General features: G+C 37.7%; 1 protein-coding gene across 6 annotated transcripts in view; it reads right to left on the bottom strand.

Annotated features, from left to right (window-relative positions):
• Positions 1 to 1,949: 1,949 nt before the first annotated feature.
• ELAVL2 (ELAV like RNA binding protein 2) overlaps positions 1,950 to 26,405 on the bottom strand; it is a 135,037-nt gene continuing 110,581 nt past the window's right edge. For 4 of the 6 annotated variants that reach the window (XM_063295006.1, XM_063295010.1, XM_063295007.1 and 1 more), the window contains 4 exons: positions 24,638 to 24,791; positions 14,948 to 15,173; positions 5,453 to 5,491; positions 1,950 to 3,690 (listed from right to left, as the gene is read on the bottom strand). In XM_063295006.1, the coding sequence (XP_063151076.1) occupies positions 3,360 to 3,690; positions 5,453 to 5,491; positions 14,948 to 15,173; positions 24,638 to 24,791 (750 nt within the window). In that variant the 3' untranslated portion in view covers positions 1,950 to 3,359. Of the gene's footprint in view, positions 3,691 to 5,452; positions 5,492 to 13,751; positions 13,878 to 14,947; positions 15,174 to 24,637; positions 24,792 to 26,405 lie in introns of all 6 variants that reach the window. The other 2 variants (XR_010067312.1, XM_063295008.1) reach the window with 2 other exon arrangements.

Below are 26,405 nucleotides of genomic sequence, written 5' to 3'. Positions count from 1 at the left end.
AAAGTTTTCTCCATTGGCAGAATCTTTCCAGGCATGGGTTTCTTACTCTTACCAGCAACATAGACTGAACATCTGAAATCTTGTTTTTATCAAAGGACAATCACTGTTTTTGAAAATATTAGCAATCTATGAAAATTGATGCCATCTTCAGTAAAAGCTTAATTTCTTAGTGTCATCCATCAACATTAGATGCCAACCAGTGAGCAGACATGAAGATTGCACTGATGTGCTCTTAGGAGCAGGGGAGTGTGTGTGTGTGTGTGTGTGTGTGTGTAAGAAAGTGAAAAAATAAAAAGGAAGTTTTACATCAGCCAAACAGTTGAATTTACAGGTTGCCATTTTTATTTTAACGGCTGCTAAAATGATACACTGCCAATCAATTTACTTTTTCACTGGAGGATCCTAAGATCTGTTGGCTTGCCATTTCATTACAGTTTGAAGAATGGCTCATAATATATATTTTAAGCCAGCTCTTTTAGAGTTTTATATATGGTTTTTATGCAAATACAGTTGCAGGCCATCCAGAGCCATTTAGGAGTGGATGACATATAAATTGATAAAATAAATATAAGTAAGAACTGCCTGACAGGTTCTATGACTGTTACCCACTGATCTGATGTTCCCTGAAATTTTCCACTTTCTTGTATACACAAGTCTCAGGTACTATTTCTTCACAAAATAAAGCAGATTCCTGCAATCCTAGGAAACACAGCTTTTAGAATTTCCTTCTGCTATAGGATTATTGAGTAGGAAGCTTACCACGTGTGTAAGTATTAAGATTTCAATTTCACATTGTACCACAGTAACACCAAGAAGCTGTAACACATCTAAGCCATTTAGATTTAGAGTGGTGGCTCTAATTTTAATTTAAAAACTTTACACCTAGGAAAGTACATTTAAAAGAAACATGAACTATTAAAAGACCTCTGCACCACAGTGTTCTTTCCCTTCAACTTTTGTTTATTGATGTACTGAACATGAAAAAGTACAAAGGATCCAAACACAAAAGAAAACATGTACAGCCTCTTTTAAATACTCAACAGAATATATTTTTCTACTCCAACAGATGTGAATTAAGTCATACTGTACAACTTCAAATAAATACCAGCCTTACATTTTATTAAGTGCTCTGTTAAACAGTGTAAAGTGAAGCCTGATAGACATGCCTTCTCACCAATGCCTTTGATCTTGCTACCATAGTATATAGTAGCAAAGAATATAGCTACATTTCCCCCCACCACAATGGATCTCTTTATTGTTATTATTACTATTATTCTTTTCTGAAGCAGAGTGTTTGTGTTAATGCAGAACGATTGCTCAATGCACCTCAAGTGAATGTCTTTCAGAAAATCAATTGATTTGAGTAGCATTGAATGGGTCTAGCATGAACAGTCGCTTGTCACTTTAGCACACTTTATTCTCCAAAAGTATTATGTACTGTACTATACTGAAAATTTATAACTACGATTTTTAAAAGAAATAATCAAAAAAAGCAACTGCAAAGATCATGTACAAGTATGTTATGCATAGCACATTGCTTGTTCTAAGGGGAAGCATATGAGCATCTCAGTTTATACAAAAAGCAGGACGTAACTATATAGTTGTCAGGGCATCCCAGTGAAGGCACTGCAGCCTTCAGCTTTTTAAAAATTTATTATAAGCTAGATGCTAATCAGAAAATATTTGTACTTTTTGACCTTAAATTTCTTCCATACATGGTAAAGACTTTATTTCCCCAAATAAGTGATTTTAAGCATCATACAAAGTTAAATTTCAATAGCATACAGGTATTTATGATTCTGGTATGAAAAATGTAAGGAATTTGTTCAAAACCTATGGTTATACTCATTTTTTTACCACAAACATATTTATAAACAAAAATGTAGCATCACCATAAACAGCTGAAGCTAGACTATCTACAGACAAAATTTGCAACGTATCTGATCCACTGTAAATTCAAGTCCCCAGGACAACAAAAATGAATAAGCAGACCTCAAGTAACAATCTTAATGCCATTTACAAAGAAAAAAAAATACAAAAACATTTGAACATCACTTGGCATGTTAAGTAAAGAAAACAAAAACCAGAAGAAAACTCGAAGTATTAGCTGAAAAGAGGTTCATCAACAAAAGATCTTATTTACATTACACAAAGCTCAGGTGTTAGCCTTGAACATAACTTTCAAAATACCTTCAAATATATCCAACGCAAGACTGCTTCTTCCTGGTCTGCTACTATGCAAACCATGTGCAAACATCTTTTTTTTTCTTTAAGACAAAACAATTCTTCAAACAATACTGCAAGTACATCACTAAACACCATGAGCTCTATCTGAAGGGAATTCTATAGGAAGAACAGATTTTTCCCCCATCTCAGTTAATTTAAATTTCTTGCCTGCTCTTATATACTTTTAAATTTTCTTCTGTTTCAAAATCACAAGTTTAATGTGAGCCACCTATCACATAGTAACCAGGATGTTCAGAGATTGCACCAACGATTACAAAACCAAAACCAGCAGTGCTTTCTCCCAGTGATTCCACTTCTTGAGTAACAAAGATCTCTTAAAGAATTTCTACATCATAAATCGCTCTAAAGTGTTTTCCCCCAACCACTGCAAATTTCCTGGTAAGTTTTAAAAGCTCACTAGGTGTCATATGAAGAGATTTCTCAAAGTATTCAAGTCAAAATATTTGTTCCAGGACCTGTAAAAAGTTTCTCCAAATTTTCTCTTTTTTATAAAAATAGATGCTTTGTTTTTTTTTTAAACCCACATCAAAGAGGCTCTTATCTCTTTGGCAAGGTACAGCTTTACGAAAAGTTCTCCATTAATCTTACAATAGGCTTTTATAATGCACCACCCCCCTTCCCCAACCCAAATCATAATTACAAAATAAATATTTTTAAACTTTATAAATAAAAATGTAAACTTCAAAACACTTCTTGAACAGACTAAACAGCAAGGCATTAAAGTGTAACTCAAACATAACATAAGATTAACTAACTCAAGAATTATAACACAAAGCCTCAATATCTACTCACAGGTTCAAGGCAGTCGTGTAAAAGAAATTTCTTCCCTTAGCTCAAACATTTTAAAAGGTCCACCTTCTTCAAAGAAGGCAATAGAATGCATTGTGACAGGTAAAAACCCTGTACCTCTTGTCCATATTCAAACATAAGATATTTAAGAAGTTTAATTCAAATACTAGCAATAAAAAATCTCGCAATATTTCTTAGGATGCTAGTCTTTTATTCCCCCATCTCAACACTGACTTACAAAGACATTTACTAATGTATAAAGTTTCTTTTAACTTGCCTTTGTTGAATAGTTTTCAAATATAAATTGGGCTGAGGACACCTCATTAGGCTTTGTGCGTTTTGTTTGTTTTAAAGGAAACCTGCAAGACTCTGTCTCCAAGGCGGTATCCATTCAGGCTGGCTATTGCCATGGCAGCCTCATCATAGTTTGTCATAGTCACAAATCCAAAACCTTTGCACTTGTTTGTGTTGAAGTCGCGGATAACCTTCACATTGGTCACTGCTCCGAAGGGTCCGAACATTTGCCACAGGATGCTCTCATCTGCATCAGGAGCTAAATTGTACACAAAAATGCACCATCCGGTTCCCGCATGTCCTGGGATATTGATCCCAGCCAAACTGGTCATTCCATCAATGGTCATTGGAGAAAACCTACTAACCAATGTAGAAGGGAAAAAAAAAAAAAGACAGACAAAATATTTATTTTAGAAGAAAGCTTATTCAAGTTTAGAATGAAATCTATTTTTATATATCAACATGCTTTAAGAAACTTAAACCAAGTGCCCTTCTGCCTACATCTTGTGGATCAATTGTTTCTTCCCTCAAGTATGCATTTTTGTTACATTTCTTATAGACATATGCAAAACATATGGTCAGTGTTATAGTGCCATTTGACCAAAAGTACCTACTTGTGTGACTTGAATAAATTAATAGTTTATCGTGAACAATAAAATAAATATAGCTCTCATGATGCTCTGCAGTAAGTCTTTCTGAAGTCACACTATTCTGATTTTTGCCTGGGCTGGGGTTAAGCTTACTAATTGAATTACTTTCAATGCTGCCATGACAGAAAAGCTCATCTGGTCCTAGTCATTTTAGATGCAAAAGTGAATTGTCGTCAGCTGTTAGAAAGTCTGAGGAATATTGTGATTGCCATGTTTGGAATGTGGTTAGACAAGGTTCTTGAGAATTTGCAATTTGTGTGTCAGGGATTATATAAACAAAAGGATTATATAAAACTAAACTGTGTAATTTTAATAACAAGCTGTATACAAAGGTCTATATCTAGTACCAGATTAGTGGATTTCTGCTTGTGCTAAGAGTGTTATTTCTCTTTTTTCCCCACACCTTTTCAGATTGCTCCAGAACCGGGGTGGGGAAAAGAGATTAGCAGTGCTGTTGAGAGAATCCAATCTACTAGAAATTTAAGTTGTGCTTGTAGACAGACACAATTGGACACCAATCTCTAATCTCTTATTTTAGCTCAGGACTGGATAGTAGTATCTTTTTAAAGAAGAGATAGGAACAGTAAGATTTTTGCTTATAGTGCTAACATTTGATTTCAGGAATCTTTTGTTTAGTTCATTTTTTAAAAACTTAGTAATGTTAACTCATCTCTAAAATATTTTCTTTTTCAAGATGCAGGGACAATATGACCACATCATTTATTTCCCAAAATTCAATCATATTGATAATACAATGGTGAAAAAGTAACAATACAAATGTATTTGCTTTGCATTGTTCATATTCTGTTTTAAAAAACAATGCAAAAAAAGAAATGAAACTCTTAGCACAAGCAGAAATCCACTCAAAAAAAGTGTGAACTCATCAATTCACACATGGACTTAGTAAATTATCTTGACACACCTAAACATTTATTTAACAGAAAAAAAAGTTTCAGATTTGTGATGTTACATTTAGGTAATCCTGCAGGAAACAAATATTCTTGAAACTTCAAGCTCCAAATTGCCTTATGGAATTATTATAACCCTTCTCTTAACCATTTAGGTAATGCAACATACTTGAAATGCTATTCTTAGTCTTGCTCCAAATCTGTAGCTGCCTGTTGCACAGACAGAAGATGACTGGAACTGAAAGGGGACTGGTGGTAGCATCATAATTGTTAAAATATGCTTTAAGTGTTTAAGCACAAAAGGGCTCCGATTTTTTTTCAAAATGAAAAACTGATGCAAAAGGCAACTCCAAAGTAAGTAATTAAATGGCAGGTGCCAGATGCTCTAAACTATGTTAGAAACCTGATGAAGTAAGTGACAAATTGAAACAAAAATGATTGTTTAATATCTGAACATGCTAAGATCATTCAGTATAAATCAAATACATGAAGTACCAATTCTTTTAGTTCAAACAAGAAGTTATTAGGAAAGTTAGTTATGGATCTAACACAATTCATCATTACCTCTTTACTCCATAAGCCATATTGAGCAGATTGTCCAACCTGCAAAACACATTTAGCAAAGGGTTTAGCCTTTCAATCTTTTACTTTCATGTGTAAGTTGCTAGATTTCCTTGAAATGTTTACAAAACTGTAGTTGTACAAAGATAATATACTGGCATCACTTCCTTTCCATTGTCTGAATTTTGCTGAAGAGAGACTGTCCAGAATTCTCATTAATCCAGCCTCAATTCAGTTGACATTAGATATTTATGTAAAAGAGGCACTCAGGGTCAGCCTTTTTAATTTTGCACAAGCAAGACCATTAGGCATGTCTGAAGTGATACAATATGCCCATTACCGTAGTTCAGATGCTAAATTTTATATAGTGATCCCTTCAGAAATCTGAGCACCAAAGACTAAATGATTTTGTCAATACTCCCATGCCTTTCTCTGAAAACTCATTGGGATGAATGAATGAATGAATGAAATGTTATGTGTGTGAGAGAAAGTGCACACATGAGAGACAGTGTGTACATATGTAATTATTCCGCAGAAAATGTACCATTTTATTTCTCAAGATTTTAGATTATAATCACAAAATTATCTTGATACTTTGTACCTTATCTGTAACATCATATATTTTAAGATGTTAAGATTTAGCCTTGGTTAAAGACTAATGCCAGAGACTGCAGATACGGTAGAAATCTACCTTGTCAGCATAAAGGAACAAAGGATTCCCAGTTTTTTACCCTTAGCATTTGACTTACCACGAAGTATGAATTTCTTATGCAAAGCAAGTAGTTACAGTATATGCTCCGAGAGTGTAATGCAAATGATGCTTAGGGTAATGCAGGATTTCAGTAATTGCTGAGAAATCAGAAGCCAAATTCAGGCAACTGTATCCCCCAGTTAATTGAAATGCTTGCTATCTTTCAAGAGAAGTCATGGGAAGAAGAAGACACATGCATTGCAAAACTGGCTCCCATTTTCTTTTAATCCACATTAAGAAACATTTAGATGTGTTCCAGGTTCAGTATTTCCCCCTCTTCAAGAAAAGCTACATCTGACAAACAACGTGCAATGTAAGAGATTGTAAACATACACAACCTATTGGAAGGAGAAGAGTAGTGTCCTGTGCTGCAGTGCTTAGTCAGTCTAGACTTGGGGGGGGTACATTTAAAGTTGTTGCCAACCGTAATTTTTCTTTTGTCTAAACTTTGTACGCCACAACTATTATTGTCCTTTAAAACGCACCTATGGTGATTATATCAGGAGGGCATGTAGAAGTTCAACAGAGTCTGTTAGTATCCAGACTCTGAGAATCAGAAAAATAAGTAAGCAACCTAGTTTACTGTATCTGGATAGACAATGCCAACATTTTAATCACATTAACCAAAAGCTTTTCCTTCATGAACACTCACATGGATGCTGAGCCATTACTATCAAAACTAGAACAGCTTTAGCTGTGAAATGGAAACACACTATTATATTTAATAGGTTAACTCGTTAACTTGTCAGGTATTAATGTGGAAATAGTCAACATGCACACCACAAATTTTAAAAGAAAATGTGGTATGTACACTCAGACATTTCTGCCCATTTAGCAGTCTCATCTTGATTTTTATTTCTGACTACAGCCTTCCAAACTACAAAGAAGTTGTATCAAGACCATAAATATCCTGATATGGAAATGGCATTTCTCCTCTCCAACCTATGCTTTCCATATGCTTCTCCGCCTCCGCTTCCTCCTCCTCATTCCAGGAAGGAGTTCACATATCAAGGAGATATAAAATCATTTTAAAAAATGCCTATGGCTTAGTTAACACAGGAGGAGGTTGGGCGTGGCAGGGGAGAATCTAACGGCTAAAAAACATCTGTCTGTCTATCAAATTGATTGTTCCATATTATTTATCAATCTATCACTGAAAGCAAGCCAAAACATCCTTTGTTCAAAAAATAATGGGGAGAAACGAATATGGAATGTTTTGGCTTGCTTTTCAATTGACTTCATATGGCATATAACCACAATCAGTCTACACTTTCACATGATTTCTGCAGTTAAATCTCCTAATAAAAAAATTCAAATCTGGATATAACTTCTGTAACCTGCCAACCACCTAAGAGACGGCTTTATACATGGACTTCACCAGATGGACAACACCGATATCAGATTGACTACATCCTTTGCAGCCAAAGGTGGCGGACATCTATACAGTCAGTAAAAACAAGACCTGGAGCTGACTGTAGTTCAGATCACGAACTTCTTCTTGCACAATTTAGGGTCAGACTAAAGAGATGAGGGAAGACCCACAGATCAGCTAGATATGAGCTCACTAATATTCCTAAGGAATATGCAATGGAGGTGAAGAATAGATTTAAGGGACTGGACTTAGTAGATAGGGTCCCGGAAGAACTATGGACAGAAGTTAGCAACATTGTTCAGGATGAAGGCAGCAACAAAATACATCCCAAAGAAAGAGAAAACCAAGAAGGCAAAATGGCTGTCTGCTGAGACACTAGAAGTGGCCCAAGAAAGAAGGAAAGCAAAAGGCAACAGTGATAGGGGGAGATATGCCCAATTAAATGCAAAATTCCAGAGGTTAGCCAGAAGAGATAAGGAATTATTTTTAAATAAGCAATGTGCGGAAGTGGAAGAAGACAATAAAATAGGAAGGACAAGAGACCTCTTCCAGAAAATTAGAAACTTTGGAGGTAAATTCCAGGCAAAAATGGGTATGATCAAAAACAAAGATGGCAAGGACCTAACAGAAGAAGAAGAGATCAAGAAAAGGTGGCAAGAATATACGGAAGACCTGTATAGGAAGGATAACAATATCGGGGATACTTTTGACAGTGTGGTCAGTGGGCTAGAGCCAGACATCCTGAAGAGTGAGGTTGAGTGGGCCTTAGGAAGCATTGCTAATAACAAGGCAGCAGGAGATGACGGCATCCCAGCTGAACTGTTCAAAATCTCGCAAGATGATGCTGTCAGGGTAATGCATGCTATATGCCAGCAAATTTGGAAAACACAAGAATGGCCATCAGACTGGAAAAAATCAACTTATATCCCCATACCAAAAAAAGAGAACACTAAAGAATGTTCAAACTATCGAACAGTGGCACTCATTTCACATGCCAGTAAGGTAATGCTCAAGATCCTGCAAGGTAGACTTCAGCAATTCATGGAGCGAGAATTGCCAGATGTACAAGCTGGGTTTAGAAAAGGCAGAGGAACTAGGGACCAAATCGCCAATATCCGCTGGATAATGGAAAAAGCCAGGGAGTTTCAGAAAAACATCTATTTCTGTTTTATTGACTATTCTAAAGCCTTTGACTGTGTGGACCATAACAAATTGTGGCAAGTTCTTAGTGGTATGGGGATACCAAGTCATCTTGTCTGCCTCCTGAAGAATCTGTATAACGACCAAGTAGCAACAGTAAGAACAGACCACAGAACAACGGACTGGTTTAAGATTGGGAAAGGAGTACGGCAGGGCTGTATACTCTCACCCTACCTATTCAACTTGTACGCAGAACACATCATGCGACAAGCTGGCCTTGAGGAATCCAAGGCTGGAGTTAAAATCGCTGGAAGAAACATTAACAATCTCAGATTTGCAGATGATACCACTTTGATGGCTGAAAGCGAAGAGAAACTGAGGAGCCTTATGATGAAGGTGAAAGAAGAAAGTGCAAAAGCTGGCTTGCAGCTAACCTCAAAAAAACCAAGATTATGGCAACCAGCTTGATTGATAACTGGCAAATAGAGGGAGAAAATGTAGAAGCAGTGAAAGACTTTGTATTTCTAGGTGCAAAGACTACTGCGGATGCTGACTGCAATCAGGAAATCAGAAGACTCTTAGTCCTTGGGAGAAGAGCAATGACAAATCTTGATAAAATAGTTAAGAGCAGAGACATCACACTGACAACAAAGGCCCGCATAGTTAAAGCAATGGTGTTCCCTGTAGTAACATATGCCTGCGAGAGCTGGACCATAAGGAAGGCTGAGAGAAGGAAGATAGATGCTTTTGCACTGTGGTGTTGGAGGAAAATTCTGAGAGTGCCTTGGACTGCAAGAAGATCAAACCAGTCCATACTCCAGGAAATAACGCCAGACTGCTCACTTGAGGGAATGATATTAAAGGCAAAACTGAAATACTTTGGCCACATAATGAGAAGACAGGACACCCTGGAGAAGATGTTGATGCTAGGGAGAGTGGAAGGCAAAAGGAAGAGGGGCCGACCAAGGGCAAGATGGATGGATGATATTCTAGAGGTGATGGATTTGTCCCTGGGGGAGCTGGGGGTGTTGACGACCAACAGGAAGCTCTGGCGTGGGCTGGTCCATGAAGTCACGAAGAGTCGGAAGCGACTAAACGAATAAACAACAACAATCTTCAGATAACAGTAATTATGTATGATTTATTTTGCATAAGTAGAAGCAAATGTAGAACCAAGTAGAACACTATCTTATTTTTTAACAGGTTATTTTTACTTGTAATTTTGAAAAATAAACATCTTCCATCAGTAAATCTAAGGCATGTTGTAAAAGTAACTATGAATTAACAATTTCATGCCATGGACAGAAGACCGCTAATGATGGAGTTTTTTGTTTTTGTTTTTTTTAAGTTGATTGAAATAGGTGTGAGAAGCACTGATGGTCTGTAATCAAAGTAAGTTTTTTTGGTTTCTAAACCACATTACAATTTGACAATTTTTCTCATTCTATTGCTGTCCTGCTGGACTGGGTATAAAAAATCCCGCTTTATAAATAAACCCCATGAGTCAGGCTTGACAAGAGGAGACAGTAGAATGCTAATGTACATCATGAGCTTTCAGGCCACCTTTGAAAAATCCAGTTTTCAAGCCGTCTTGGAAAAATCTACTGCAGATAATTTTGCTTTGTTTTATACAATGTATTTTTATTGGTCAATGACGGAAATAAACTGTCTGTCTACTGCATGCATGGACATGTTTTAATTAATACTGGAACTCAAACTAATTTAAGAAATGACCATAAGATGATAATCAAATTATTTCCTGAATGCCCAGAAATAGGTATTTCACTAGTTTGGGAACAAAATGTAAATCTGAGCAATCAGGTGGTTGGCAATATTTATAGTTTTAATCCAAATTCTAATATTTACTAATTTCATTTGGGGTTGTTGACATGTGAACGCAGACTTTCAACAAGTTGAATACACAATACAACACATGTAGGTTTCTCTAGAGAACAAAGAATGGGAAGATATTCGTAAGCGTGAATACTGCTTTTGAATGCTGATACCGTAATTTTTTAATAACAAGTCTTTAACTCTTACAATATTTTAGTGAAGATAGAGCATTATTTTACTTTAGCATTACTTCCACTTACTTTCACTTTCATGTGCTTTATTGTAAAACATGCAGCTTCTAATGAAACTGCCATTTACATCCACTACCAACTAGTAAGAGTTGTATGGAAGTTGCCATTACAAACAGTCTCCATATATCTATCTTTGTTAGTGAATAACAGAAGCTGATAATTTGAACCCTACCATCTCCACCTCCAGGATGTTAAGCAAGTAGTAGTGATTGAACAGCAAGCTAGCACTGATGAAACATGAATTGCCAATGTTTCTTAAGTATGTATAATGGTAGCTGCGTTAACAAATTACAGACTGACTGCAGGTTTCAGATGGTTCTGCATTTCCCAAATCATATCCAGGCAGGAAAATGTATACATCTTTTAAAACTTTTCATTGTGTTTGTACAAGTTTTGTCAAATTTGTCCTAATATGAAATAAGGAACATAAAAAAACTAGCATTTTTCAATGTCATATGTTTAGGAGTAGAATTTAGTCAGACATTAAAATGCTGATTTGGGTATTGCACATAATTAACCTGCTGAGATTAGCTGGCATTTTGGCATCTTCTTTAGGCAGCTGTAGTTATTTAAGCAATGGCATGAATTGAAACTATGTTCCTGAATATTATAGGTTCCTGTAACTCAGAACGAGCTTTCCATAGACTGGATTCAGCACCAGCCTTGCTCCTCTTGAACTCCCTAGAGCAGCCTTTCTCAACCTTTTGACCCTGGAGAGACCCTTGAAATATTTTTCAGGCCTCGGGGAACCCCTGCACTTTCAGGCTCAAATATAGGCCAGAAGTTACAAAATTATTATATTTGTTTCATGGGTAGGTATGTATATATGCATTAACACTGTTCTTAAAATAAAAATAAAGAATGAAACTTAACCCTTTAATGTAAGGTAAGATGCGTGAACTCATCTTGAATTTGAAATTAATTTTTTAAAAAATCATGATCTCCCAGGGAACCCCTAGTGACCTCTCATGGAACTCTAGACATCCACGGATCCCTGGTTGATAAACCTTGCCCTGGAGCAATTTAACATTCTGACAAAAAACAGTGATGCAATTTCCTTCTGTTTTTTTTGTCAGGAAATAAAATAAATGCAATAAACCTCCAGTAATGAAACATTGGAAAATTCTCCCAAAGCAGGGGAAAAGAGTAACAGATTTCAGCATTGTGCCCTCTGCTGACATCCTTGGATTATTGCTCCCCTGCTCACTGTGGTTCTCAACGGTAATTTTCAAAAAAACAACTCCACTCATAAAAAAGATTAGCTCCCCTGCCACAGCTAACCTGAGTCATAGCTTTATTAAACTATCAACACTCTCAACAATTCCAATCCAAGGAATCATTTTTATTTACCAGAAGAGACCAAGTAAGAAACATATAACTACATTCTGTATCATGCTCTGTGCTGTTGGGAGACCTAGAATGCTCTAACCCTGAAATCTTTGGATGATACATGTATTTTGGTAAGGACGATCCCCATTTAAAGCCTCCGGCATAATTCACACACCTCTAATAAAAAGATGAAGGATATTTCCAGGCTCCAAATCTTGAGAAATTTTCTCTGCATTATCAAGCACCATAGACTGAGATGACTATCTTTCAGGGAACTTTTGAGAAAGAGTAAAACTCATATTCTTTGATTCAGCCTTCTCGCTTCAATATAAGACATGAATATTTCACCTTCTGTATGTTTTTTATTTTACTCAGGAAAGTGAATTGAACTGAATCATAGCAAGTTTAATTGAAGCAAGTATGCAGATGTGTATTAACTCCTCTGATCGGCTCTAAGGTGCAATTCATCACAGGGGACTGTTTTCTGGAAAAATATCCAAATCAACTCACTCTATCTATCTATCTATCTATCTATCTATCTATCTATCTATCTATCTATCTATCTATCTATCTATCTAATTTCTATTACCACCCATCTCCCCCCAAAAGGGGGACTCTTTAATCTTGTGTGTAAAACCTTTGCACTAACTTGTGACTTCTGGAGGCACTTTTGAATATTCTGAAGAGCCAGACTTTAATTCTGAGCATGGTATTACGAATAAAATCTCCTAACAACAGTTTCACAGATTCCAGTCATGGACTCAAGCTAGAGTTGCTGTTATTTTATGTGAGAATCCACTAAGAACGTTGGTGCTTGTCAGAGCCTGCGTCAAATGAAAAGAGAGCTTGCAAAGTACACAAATTCTTTTTGAGCCTCAGAAGCCCTCTAGCTTTCTTTAACTCCCTGTAAAACACTTAGACTAACAGAAGTAGTAGGAGAGTAGAAACAGCAAGTATAATGTACTAGCTGCGGTATACTGAAACATTGGATCTAAGGATCAGATACCCATCAAAGACAATTGCAATAGTAAACTCTTCCAAACACAATATGCAAACACATACACACACACACACACACACACACACACAGACACACACACATATACTTCCTCCTTTGTGTGTGTGTGGCAATGTCTTCCTTAATTTTGGAGAAGAACCTCAACAATTTCTGAATTGACATGAACTGAGCAACAGATACCTTTCTCACATCTAGGTGGAATACAGAGCTCTTTCGTTTGACAAACAACTAACAGCAGAACGGTTTAAAAACTCATGCAATTTATAATGCTTGATGTTAAAATTGCTCTAGACAACATGGGTTAATGTGCTGTTTTAAAAAGAAAATGAAAAGAGAGAAATGTAGTTAAGTCAAAAACTAATGGCAACTCTTGGGATTCGTCCGCCTATTTCCTAACCTATTTGCACATTCTAGCGTTCATGGCGTATCCCCTTCAGATTCATCTACCACCGCTGCTGATATAATGAATATCCTTTCTAATCCGTAGGTTTGGGAGAGCTGGCCCAACGTACTGTGAGAAAGATCTGCTCAGGGTTTTTTAAGGCCACTGGAGATTGCGTGCCCCAACCCTGGAATAGCACCGGCTATTTCTGCAAAAATTCATTTACCTCTTTTCATGTCAGTGCAGCAGCAATTCCCCAGTGGCCTTACTTCAGGCACAAGGCATTCTGGAATTCCTCTTCTGACCATTGCTAGCTCTGCCCTGGCACTCAGTCCTGGAGCAGGCAGTCTGCCTATGGAGAAAGGGCAAGTCTACTTTTATTCAATATTCAGCGGCTTGACAGAATATCCTTTGAACAACAAAAACAGAACAAAAAACCTCGAGAAAACTCTAGGAAATCCACTGAATACTGAATAAAAACATTTGTTTTTTTCCTGCTCCAATAGAAGGGTTCGCTAGAACAAATGTTTTTCTGGGTGAACAAATTAAGAGCACAACATGCAAAGAAGCCATTTGGATGAAGGTGTTTAGGTAAGACTGCCGTTGGCCAGGTGTTTAAATAGGCACGTTATTTTTTAATTAAAGTCATGAGGTTTATTTAAAACAAATTTTATCTGAGCATTCTGCTACTTGATAAGCACAACTAATCTTTCTCTCTTGCATTCACACAGGAAGCTAGCATCAAATTCAGAATAAGCCTATTTATCCCCTCTTGATTGCCCCCTCTCTCACACACAAACCTTTCATAAAACAACACTAAAATAAAAGCCCCAAGCAGTTAGTGAATGTAGATTAATACAGTATTTGTTTCAATTCACACCATCTGTCTTTTTCAGCACACTAAAATATCACAGAGAAAAACATATGGCTGATAGTTCTGTCTGTGTCTGTGTCATTGGAAGAGAGATCCATGCAAAATAATGGAAAACTACTGGGGAAAAAAATCATTTCTCCCTATACCAAAAGTATGGTATAGTTACAGAGACTCTAACGTAGAAGGAAAGGACTTCTTTCAAGGTAAATATATCTTGGTATCTAAATATGATTTAGACAGTTTCTCTACCTTGTAGAAATGCCTTATTCTAACAGTTTAACAAATATCCCTGAAAGCATGTTGCAAATTGAACAACAAATAGTCTTCAATTAAATATTACTACCTACCCACATAAAAACTCTTCTTTTTATAGCTATCAACAGATGCAGTACCTCAAAGTATTTACTGCTATGCCTGTCAGATAATTAAATTTAAAAATCAACAGTTCTCGTTTGAGGAAAATACATTTCCCAGCCCAGACAAGCAATACTGGTTGAAAAGAAAATCCAGGTTGGTTGACTTAAGAAACAATGTACAGCTCCACATACCTAAAACGTTGAGCCTGCTGAGCAAGAGGTCCTGGGTATCTCCTGTTTGGAGACTGGTACAGCTGGGAAAGGATGGCCTGATTTGTTTTTTGGCTTGGATTGTTGGCAAACTTTACGGTGATTGGCTCTGTGGCCCCTGGAGGTTTCTGCCCATTCAAGCCCTTGATGGCTTCTTCAGCTTCAATCCGCTTGTCAAACCGGATGAAACCCACACCCCTTGAAACTCCTGCAAAGAAGCACAGAATGCATTCAGCAGTTACTTCCAAGCATTACAGTGGCCTCATCCCCCTCCCCGAAAGAACTCTGTTCTTGCAGAGGTAAGTAAGCCAACAGAATGATAGAAAGCAAAACACAGAAGAACCAGATTCAGCAACTACAGTGGATTTTTTTAAGAAACAACATAACATATAAAACAATGTAATGAAGCAGGAACACAAGAGATGGGAGTCAACAGGTGGGTGCAGCCACACTTGTATATCTATCAGGCAGTATTATGGTACGGGGGCTAGAAAGAAACACAGCGGAATGAAACAAGGTATACAGAGAAAAACTCTGTTATGCCCTCCCATACCCTCACTCCTAGTATTTAAGTTTTTAAAAATAATGGCTTTTTAGATGTGCATTTGGTGACTGTGCCAAGAACGGGTGATGCATCTGAGTTCGGATGAATTTGGCTGTTCGGTGTTTTAAGATGCTATAGTTTTTAATATTATCATTATGTTGAATTTACGCTGATAGTATCTATTGTTGTTCTTTATTGTATTTGGTAACTTTGAATTATTATAATGTACTCTATATGTTGTATGTTTTACTACAAGCTGCTTAAAGCTGCCTGACTGAAGCAGCACAGAAACATCAATGCTACCACTATTATGAATAAATATCACACCCGGCATAATATTAAAATTTGGTTATAAATGTGGCTCAAGGTTTAGTGCAATGTGACATATTCAACAAATCACGATTAAGCTATTTCTTTCAATTTAGACATTGCCCATCTCCAACTGACTCTAGGCAGCGGATAATAATATAATTAAAAACAACATAATAATATAAAATAATATAATAAATAATAACACAAAAACCACCAACATAATATAAAATATAACAAATAATATTTATTATTTTAAAAAAACACCACCAACATAACAATAAACAATGACATAAAAAACACCACCAACATAATATGAATAGTAAACAATAACACAAAAACCAATGTAAACTGAAAACAGGAGGGGATCCAGGCACAACATGCTGACAAAACTAAAAATAACAGACACTCCCAACGAGGAGGAGAACAACCAGGACTTTAAGGCTTTATGGAATGCGAACAGGGTAGGAGCCACACGGATTTCAGGGGGAATCTCATTTCAAAGGATGGGTACTACAACAGAGAAAGTGTGCTTCCTGGGCCTCAATAGATGACATTGTTTAATTGAAGTGGACCAGAGCATGCCAACTCTGCTGACATGTACCAGCTGTGCAGAAACCACAGAAGATAGGCAGTTCCTCCAATAACCTGGCCATATGCCATGAAGGGCTTTACAGGTAATAACTGGAACCATGAATTGCACCTAGAAGCAGAAAGGTAACCAGTGTAGCTCATGGAACAGCTGTGTCATATGGGCATACTGAGTCATGCCCATCACTGCCCACCTCACTGCATCTTGTATCAGCTGAAGCTTCCAAGTGACTTTCAACGTAGCCCATGTAGAGGACAGTGCAGTGGTCAAGCCTTTAGGTGACTAGGGCATGAATGACTATCTGAAAGACCTTCTGATCCAGAAAAGGATGCAACTAGTACACCAGATGGAGCTGAGCAAAGGCTCCCTTGGCCACAGTTGCCACCTGCTCTTTGAGCAGGAACTGAGAGTCCAAGAGGACCCCCAGTGCAAATCCAAACTGTAAACTGGCAACTTCTCCCAAACCAGTAACAAATCTAAAGTGAGAGGACTGAAATGTAGTTAAAAAGTACAGACATAACATACACACAATAGTAGTTGTAGGTATATTACAATTGTACAACTGTCCTAGAAAGCTTATGGGGTATTTTCTTTATAGCTGTTGCTACCGGGTGGGGGGGGGGAGGGACGGGGGAGGGAGGGGCAAACGAAGACCTAAACATCTATAGGTAGTCCTTGATTTACAACCACAATTGGGACTGGAATTTCCATCGTAAGTCATTGCAATTGTAAGTCGAGTCACCACATGACCGGACCAGATTTTAGAACCATTTTTATGGTGGTCATTAAGCAAATCACCACAGTTGTTAAGCAAATCCTGTTTCCCCAATGGGTGTTTTTTTCTGGAAAATGGTAAAAAGGTCACAAAACACAATAATGTGATGCTGCAACCCATCGTAAATGCGAGCTGGTTGCCAAGTGCCCAAAGGGTGATCATGTGACTGCAGGGGTGGTATGACATTTTATGGCCTGTAAAGCACCCATTCCGAGGCTGTCATAACTTCAGACCGTTGTTAAACAAACAGTCGTAAGTCAAGGACTACCTGTAAGAGGAAAAATGGGAAAAGCGCCAGTTTGCTCTAGTGGTTAAGGCAATGGGCTAGAAACCAGGAGTCTGTGAGTTCTAGTCCCGCCTTAGGCATGAAAGCTGGCTGGATGACCTTGGGCCAGTCACTCCCTCTCAGCCCAGCCCACCTCACAGGGTTGCTGTTGTGGGGAAAACAGGAGGAGGAAGGAGTATTAGGTATGTTTGCCAGCTTGAGTTATTTATAAAAATAATAAAGGCAGGATGAAAATTAAAAAAAAAATAATGGCAAAATATCGATTTTGATGACCCACTTACACTTGTCACAACCAACCTATAACCCCATTTGTCTCATGCTATCACCACATACTGTACTTTTTTACCAGCCTGTCTCCTGCAGCAAAACACCTTTATTCTCAAGGAAAAGACGGGCTACCCGAAGAAGTCTGAAATCTCCAAACAACCAACCTTCTCTTTTTATTTCCCTTAGTCAAGGAACGTGACAATTTGGATGTTTATTTTGGAATACAAGAAGGGAGCAAGGGAAAATGGACAGACCCGCTCTTTTTTCACATGAGGAGGATGCATGGCTTTTTTCTTTTCTTTTTGCTTGCAAAGTGCTCTTTGCTTTGTTCTGCTAACTTCTGATCTAATCTGGTGTTATTAGAGGAAACTATCCTTTATTAGATGTTGTTCTGATCTAGTAACAGACCTTTTCATCTCTCCCTTAAAATGACTGTGATGAAGGCAGCCTCCAACCAACCCAGCATAGCAATCCTAAGCATTCGTACTTAGAAGCAGGTCCTGCTGTGTTCAGGGGGACCTATTCCCACATAATATACATAAAATTGTAGCCAAATGAATTTATACTTTCTGAAGCTACCATTCTATGTATATTTACCTGGAATCAATTCCAGTGAATTCATTAGGACACGCATAGGACTGCACTGTTAGATAGGGAGAAGGCATTGTTGTATTCATTTATAAACATGCCAAACAGCAATTTTGTATTATGATAGGATTTATATTTGTTAATATGTTTTCTACTACAGATTAAGGTTACTATGGTAACTAATCATTTTGGCTGGGTGAAGAGGTTGAATTTAATTGTCCCCTTTTCACGTGTTAATGGTTGCATTGCCTAAGGGAGGAACTTGCCTGAACTTGTTTTAGTTTCAGTTTCCCTTCTGTGTAGGCTTGCAGAGAATATGCAGCTGAGAGAAATCTCTTCTCTCAGCAAACAGCCTTTAAATGTGTTTGTTTTCTGTAAATAAAATTATTTTCATAGAAATGCCTGGTGTGTGACTTTTCTGATCTCTCCTGGGCCAAAGGCTTCCTAGCAATATGCCAAAAGGTTATGGGCCCAGTAAGCAGCCCAGTAAACCCAGTAAAACCCAGAGAGAATAGAGAGATCAGCTCCACACCTCATGCACAATTTAAAGGCAGGTAGCAAAGACCTGTGAAGATTTTCTTTGGAGCTGCCTGGAGATTTTCCAGCAACTGCCGGTCTGCAGGACAAAGAAGCCAGCTGAGGTGACTTGCAAAAGAAGGAAGAAGCCATGGCTACCTCCCAGCCCTCAGCAATGCCTCCGGAGCGCCTATCAGAGACCAACTATTTGAATTGGGCCCTGGAGATGGAGATGTATCTTCGCAGAGAGAATCTTTGGCTGCCAATTGGTGAGCAAACCCCCCAAAATCCCAGTGCTGAATAGCTTAGACAGGATGAGCGGGCTAGAGCCACCATTATCCTGGGAGTTGAGGACAATCAGCTAGTCCACGTGCGAGGTATGCAGTCTGCAAAGCAGCTTTGGGACGCTTTGAGAGACTTGTATGTAAAGGCAACAGCAGGGAGTAAAGTTACCCTGACAAAAATGCTGTACAAAGCCTACCTTGCAGAAGGAGATAGCCTTCCTGAGCACCTGCATTATATTCAGCAGCTGTTTGTTGAGTTGCAGGAAAGAGGAATGGAATTTATACCTCTCACAAAATCCTATATCCTCCTGTCCTCACTGAATGAAACGTGGGACACGCTGATTTGTACCCTGGAGGCTATGCCTGAAGCAGATCTCACCCCATCGTATGTTACACAGCGCTTACTCGCTGAATGGGAGAAGAGAGAGGAAAGATCCCCCCCCATCTCTTCTGGAAAGCTGCAGTACCAGAAAACAAGGGAAAAGAAGGGAAAGGAAGCTGAGGCCACAGCACTAGCCAGCCAGCGATGCTTCACCTATGGCTCAGTTGGACATTTGCAGAAAGACTGTGCCTTGAGACCCAAGAGTAGAAAGACACAGAAGAAGAACACAAGGGCAACACAGAAGAAGGCTCTTCAGACAACCCAAATTGCACAGGTTGCTGAGAAGGATAATTCTAATGTATGGGTGTTAGATTCTGGGGCCAATTGTCATTTATGTAATTGTAAAAGCTCCTTTGTGTCACTGTCTAAAACTGAAAGACAAAGTGTATCTTTGGCTGATGGATCTGTGACTAAAATTATGGGACAAGGTGACTTGTATTTATCCTGCTTGGGAGAAACTGTAAAAGGTGTATTGTATGTGCCAAATTTACAATCAAACCTTTTATCTGTGGCACAATTAGCTGCAACAGGGTATGTCATAACATTTAAGAAAAATGGTTGTGAGATACGTAAAAATGGAAAATTGTGTGCTACTGGTATATTAAAAGACTCCTTGTACATTGTGCAAAATGCAAGGAAGCCAAGCTGCAAGGCTGCAGTTGGCAACATGCCATATCATGACCAGTGTGTACACCTGATGCACAGGAGATTTGGTCATGCTAATTTCAAGTATATAGCACAAATGCCACAGCTGTGTGCTGACCTAAAGATAAAACCCTGTGACAAACCCTTAGACTGTGTAGTTTGCAAAGAATGCAAAACACTAAAAGCTCCTGTGAGTAAGCACAGTGACAGAGTTACAACTAGACCTTTGGAAATTGTACACTCTGACATTATTGGCCCTTTTGCTCCAAGTCTTGGACAAGCAAGGTATGCAATGACCATCATTGATGATTTCTCAAGATACACATTTATCTACATCTTAAAACATAAAGATGAGGCATTTGAGAAATTTAAAGGTTTTGTGACATGGGAAAATGGAAAATTCCCTAGGCCTGTATCTGCACTCCAGTGTGATAGAGGAGGACAGTACCTTTCTCACAAATTCAAAAGGTTCCTAGTGGAAAAGGGGATAGAACAAATTTTAACCCTTACACCCCTCAGCAAAATGGTGTTGCTGAAAGAAAGGGCAGAACCTTCCAAAATGCGATGGAATGCATGCTTAAAGATTCACATTTATCTTTTAAATATTGGGGAGAGGCACTATCTACTGCCTGTTATGTACAAAACAAATTGTATAACTGTGATTCAGGACACTCCATTCCATTTGTTTTGTGGTGTGAAACCAAAGGTAAACCATCTTAGAGTGTTTGGTAGCACTGCTTGGGTTCATATTCCAAAACAACAGAGAAGGAAAGGAGGCCCCACAACAAAGAAAGCCATTTTTGTTGGCTATGAACAAAGCCAGAGGAGCTACAGGTTCATAATGGGAGAGAAATTGATAATTAGCAAAGCGCTTCTTTTGCTGAACAAAACTGGGGGAGATTAAACTCTAGCTCTCCAGTTGATCTGACCACCGCAAGAGAACAGGAAGGACTTGCTGATGGTGATCTTTTGCCTGATGAGGACATTAAACCAGAAAAGCAAACTGAAGATCTGTCTGATGAGACAGATGCTTCTCAGGAAAGTGATAGGAGTCAAAATTTAAGCCCTGTATTACCTCGCAGATCTCAGAGAAGTAATAAAGGCGTTCCTCCATCACATTTTCAGGCTGAAACAGTAAAGGCTTTTCACATATTCACAGAACCTGAGTCCTTAGAACAAGTGAATGCTTTACCACTTGAGATTGCACAAAATTGGCATTCTGCCATGCAACAGGAGTTAGCATCCTTGAAAGAAAATAAAACATGGAAACTGGTAAATCTATCTCCCAATGAACGCTGTCTAGTTGTAGGTGGGTTTTCAAACTGAAACGGGATGCTGATGGCAAAATCCAAAAATATAAAGCAAGGTTAGTTGCAAAAGGGTTCACTCAAAGGAAAGATTTAGACTTTGACGAGACTTTTGCACCAGTTACTAAAGGTGAATCAATTAGATTACTGTTAAAAATTGCTGCACTCAAAAGAATGTCAGTTTACCACTATGACATTCAAACTGCATTTCTCTATGGTGATTTAGACCACAAATTATACATGCAGCAACCCCCTGGCTATGAAAAAGGGGAGAATCTAGTCTGTGTACTGTAGAAGTCAATCTATGGGTTAAAACAAGCTGCTAGATCCTGGAACCAAAAATTAGATGAAAAACTGCAGAATTTTGGTTTTGAAAAAGGAAAAGCAGATCCATGTGTATATATGAAGAAAGACAAACAAGGCTGTATGTATCTGTGCATTTATGTTGATGATTTGCTGCTGTTCACACCAACAGAAAAACAAAGGCTTGATTTTGAAGCCTGCATGAAAAGCCATTTCACATTAAAAAGCCTTGGAACTGTAACAAATAACCTAGGTTTGGAAATACACAGGAAGAAGGATGGTAGCTTTCTGTTAAACCAAAGGGGAGATAATGTTAAAATATTGTGAATGGAAAGACATACAGAGTTGTCAAAGAAAATTGGTTTGCATCTTATTCTGCAGAATAAAAGGGGAGTGTTAATATATTGTTTTCTACTACAGATTAAGGTTACTATGGTAACTAATCATTTGGGCCAGGTGAAGAGGTTGAATTTAATTGTCCTCTTTTCACATGTTAATGGTTGCATTGCCTAAGGGAGGAACTTGCCTGAACTTGTTTTAGTTTCAGTTTCCCTTCTGGTAGGCTTGCAGAGAATATGCAGCTGAGAGAAATCTCTCCTCCCAGCAAACAGCCTTTAAATATGTTTGTTTTCTGTAAATAAAATTATTTTTATAGAAATGCCTGGTGTGTGACTTTTCTGATCTCTCCTGGGCCAAAGGCTTCCTAGCAATCTGCCAACAATATTGCTACATTTAATATAGAAGTATTTACTATACAAAAAAGTTTATTTTGCAAAAACTCTTTTTTTAAAATTGTGTGGGGGGGTTTTCCCACCAGAGCCTCAAAATTTTTGGAGATGTTATATTTTTAGAGAGGCAACACATTTAAGTTCAAATAAGTTGTTCTGAAATCTTAACTGCAACAACTTGTGATCCAGTAATCAAGCCTTTCCATCAGCAGTGATGACTAATAAATAAGTAATAGTACGTAAGCAATAGACAGTACTATATAGGGGTATGTTATCATTCTCTTTGCCCTCAATGTTCTACCAGATGTCAATGTCCTTCTACTGCTCACAGGTTCAACCTCTAGTTAGGCAGGTTTAAGAAAATCCTTATCTGAACTATTAGAGATTGAGCCTCTGCCATGGGGACACAATAATTTTTGGTTCAAAGGCTGAGTTGGCTTTTGATTAGAACTCCCAGCATGATCACAAAAAAAGTAGATGAGGCAAGACAAAAAAGTGGGAGCAGAATTCAATTTTAACTGAATTGAATTAAACTAAATATAATTAATAGGCATACTCTCCACGAATTTAACAATTTTCTGTTTGGCAGTAACTCTGCTTGAAGCATGGTGGTACAACTTCAGTAAATCCACATCAACTCATAGTCTGACTTAGTATGTTCCAAAAATTCCAGATTACAAACCTGAAATCCAAATTATTTTACTTCAAACTCCAGTTTTTAATCTAAATTTCCTTCTTTAAAACTATCTGTGTAGTTCAATTTTCTCAACTATCATTTTTAGTCACTTACATGCATAGTATGTTGTAAGCAAATAGAATTTTATCTCTAGAACCTCTTTTGAAGCTTCTCTGGTTACAACTTTACTTTTGAAAAGCAGTTGGCAATATGAAAAGCACTGTATTCAGATTTACAATAAGGATAAACTTTGCTTGGGCTGGCTTTAAGAGGGAATTTCAGTACCAGGCTGGAGTCTTGATGCATAAGACTTTGAAAAATCCAATAGGTATGCATGCAAGTAGCACATATTTCTTTGATCACAATCAACAGCTATTTAAAAAAGCCCAGTGGCTGATGTTGTAACCCCGTAATTTAATGCCAAAAAGAAAAATAAATGATAAAATAAAAATCTAATTATGCAACATTGGACAACTTTGTTTTTCTAGAAGGAGATCTATTTTCCTTGTCACTCCTATATATGGGAAACAAAATACTGCACACTACTTTTGCATTAAATGGGGACCCAAATGTTATTTTAAAAACTATTTTATTATATATATATATATATATATTTATTATATATAAATCAATCTAATTCATTTTAAAAACGGTCATAGATGCATCCTTTTTGGCTTGAAACTTGGTTCAAACTTTTGAAGAAACCCAGCCAAGTTGTTATTTAAATGCTTACATAAGGTTATTAAAGACCTAATGAATATTCTCCTAAGATTTTATAATCTGTAAGAAAGTAAAGAACTCGTAAACTCTTTGTGTGGAGTATGCTCCACAGTACAACCTCTCCAATGCATTACACTGCTTCATGCATACTGCAGTACATACAGAAAGATAGTAAGGCCAACGTGTTTACCAAGCTGGCAATGACTGGAGAACAAAGAGTGAGTTTAATAAAAATGAACACCTCAGTATTGATGTATAAAGTCAACCTTCCTTTCAGGCTTATTTTTCTTAAATCTAGTGATGTGTTTTTTTCAAGATCTTATAATTTACATTTTTCAATATTAGGATAACGCAAGTTTTCTTTAAGTCTCAATAATAATTATGAGTTTGTATTTCACATATTCTTAGTTTAAGAAAACCGCTAAGCACTATAATATAAGGCTTCACTTTTTTTCTTTTAAAACATACACAGTTCATTAGCATTTTATAAGGAATCTGGGGACTATTTTCATTCAGTGCTTGAGATTACAGGAACTGTAAATTTATTACAAGGTATGAAACAGGCTTCAAATCTGCACCTCCAAGGTGGAAATGACTCATCCTGCCTGACTACAAACCAGAAGCTATTTTTATCCATGCATATTTATGAACAATTCCAGCAGAAAATTGTATTTTCTGCCCCACATAAACTTTTATATGTTCACTATTTTGAAGGCTGAGAAAGACAGGGCAGAACAGCTTTCTACTCACCAGTGACTTGGTCAACCAGAATGCGAGAAGTAATAATACGTCCATACTGGGAAAACAGCTGTTCCAGCTCTTTCTGAGTCATAGTTTTGGGGAGACCGCTGACATACAGATTTGCATCTCTAATAGAAGCTGAACTTGGCCGCGCATAAGAAACCTGTACAATGAAAAAAAGGAACTTGATCATGCAAACGACATATAAGTGAAATAGAAGATCTACTTACAGAAGGATGCCTTCTTTTAAAAAGACATGCCTAACCCTACATTCAAAGCATACACCCTTAGCCTGTTTTGTCTACTGTGTTATGGAGGGAGGCAGGGTATAGTGCCATGTGTATAGGAACCTAGTGGGATTATATTAAGTCTCAAAGAGCCCTTCTTTGTTTGGCACTAAGATAACCACCCCAGATCAGCACTCTCTCTGTGGGCCTGTTCTTCTTTGCTACCCTGCAGGCCTTTGGTATAAGTGGGCAGGAAGCTTGGCATGACCCACATTAATGGTGGTGCCAGATCCTATTGTGCCCCTGCAGATTTTTTTCTTACCTTTATCAGAAAAAAGTTAAAAGCCAGGAAGTGAGAATGCAAATACAACCCTTAGACTCTGCTGTGGTAGCAAAGAGGGCTAAAAAGCATAGATAAACAGATATTCAGGATTATACCATCATGCACTAGCCAGACGAAGAATGGAAGTAGGGAAGCAGGGCAGTAAAATATTTCAGCTAGCCTTGTCATGTGCCATTCTGTCAGACAGCAGCAAAGGAAAAGTTAGAGCAAGCCCCATCTCACCGTAACTCCACTGCAGAAATCCTTCCTTTACCTGCTGGTGGTGTGATGCTGCTACAGAGGAGGGCTTGGGTAGTGATGTGATTGCATGTGCTCAAATGCCATAAGCATCTTATTCCTTGCTTGCCAGTAAAGAACATCCCAGCCAGCTGGTTTTCTGATGATAATTGCCAATTACCAGCAAAGACCAGGTTTTTTTTTTTTCCTGGCAAGGAATAATTAAAGCATCTTTCTTTTTTGCTGCCTTCTACTTGGATTTTTTTTTTAATTTATTTTCGGGATATGAAGTTATGTCAATTGACTTCACTGGCTATATTGTGGACACCCTGCTGATAAAGCTACTATTAAGATATCATTAATTTCTGTCTTGTTATGAATGAAGTTCATGAAGCCAAAAATATTTTCTGTGTTAAGCTGAAAACTGAAGTATAAACATATTTCAGGAAAGCTTTAGTCCCCTGCCCCCTTATTTGAGCTTTTTAATTATTGTATTACAGAAAGTTGGCAACAAAATTACATGTATGGATGACAAATGTAAAAATATAAATAATAAATGCTACCCTATGTGGAAGCAATTGCTTAAAATGTTCTATAGTCTCTTGTTATAGAAAAAGGTGACTTTATTTAGATGTTATTTCACCCATTTTAAAATACATTTTTTAGTAATTAAGAAAGAGTAACCCAAACTTTCTGAAATTGGTGCCAGCTTGGGAAAGGCTACTGTAACTATTTATTTTATTTTAGTTTATTTTCTATACCACCTTTATTATTTTTATAAACAACTCAAGGCAGTGAACATACCTAATACTCCTCTCTCCTCTTATTTTCCCCACAACAGCAACCCTGTGAGGTGAGGTGGGCTGGGCAAGAGGGACTGTCCCAAGGTCACCCAGCTGGCTTTCAGGCCTCAGGTGGGACTAGGACTCTCGGTCTCTGGTTCCTAGCCCATTGACTTAACCATTGTTACAGGAGAATGGGTTATGATAAA

This window comes from Candoia aspera, chromosome 2 (genome assembly GCF_035149785.1).
Source record: "Candoia aspera isolate rCanAsp1 chromosome 2, rCanAsp1.hap2, whole genome shotgun sequence".
NCBI classification, from domain to species: Eukaryota; Metazoa; Chordata; class Lepidosauria; order Squamata; family Boidae; genus Candoia; species Candoia aspera.
This window is presented reverse-complemented; position numbering and strand designations above follow the sequence as displayed.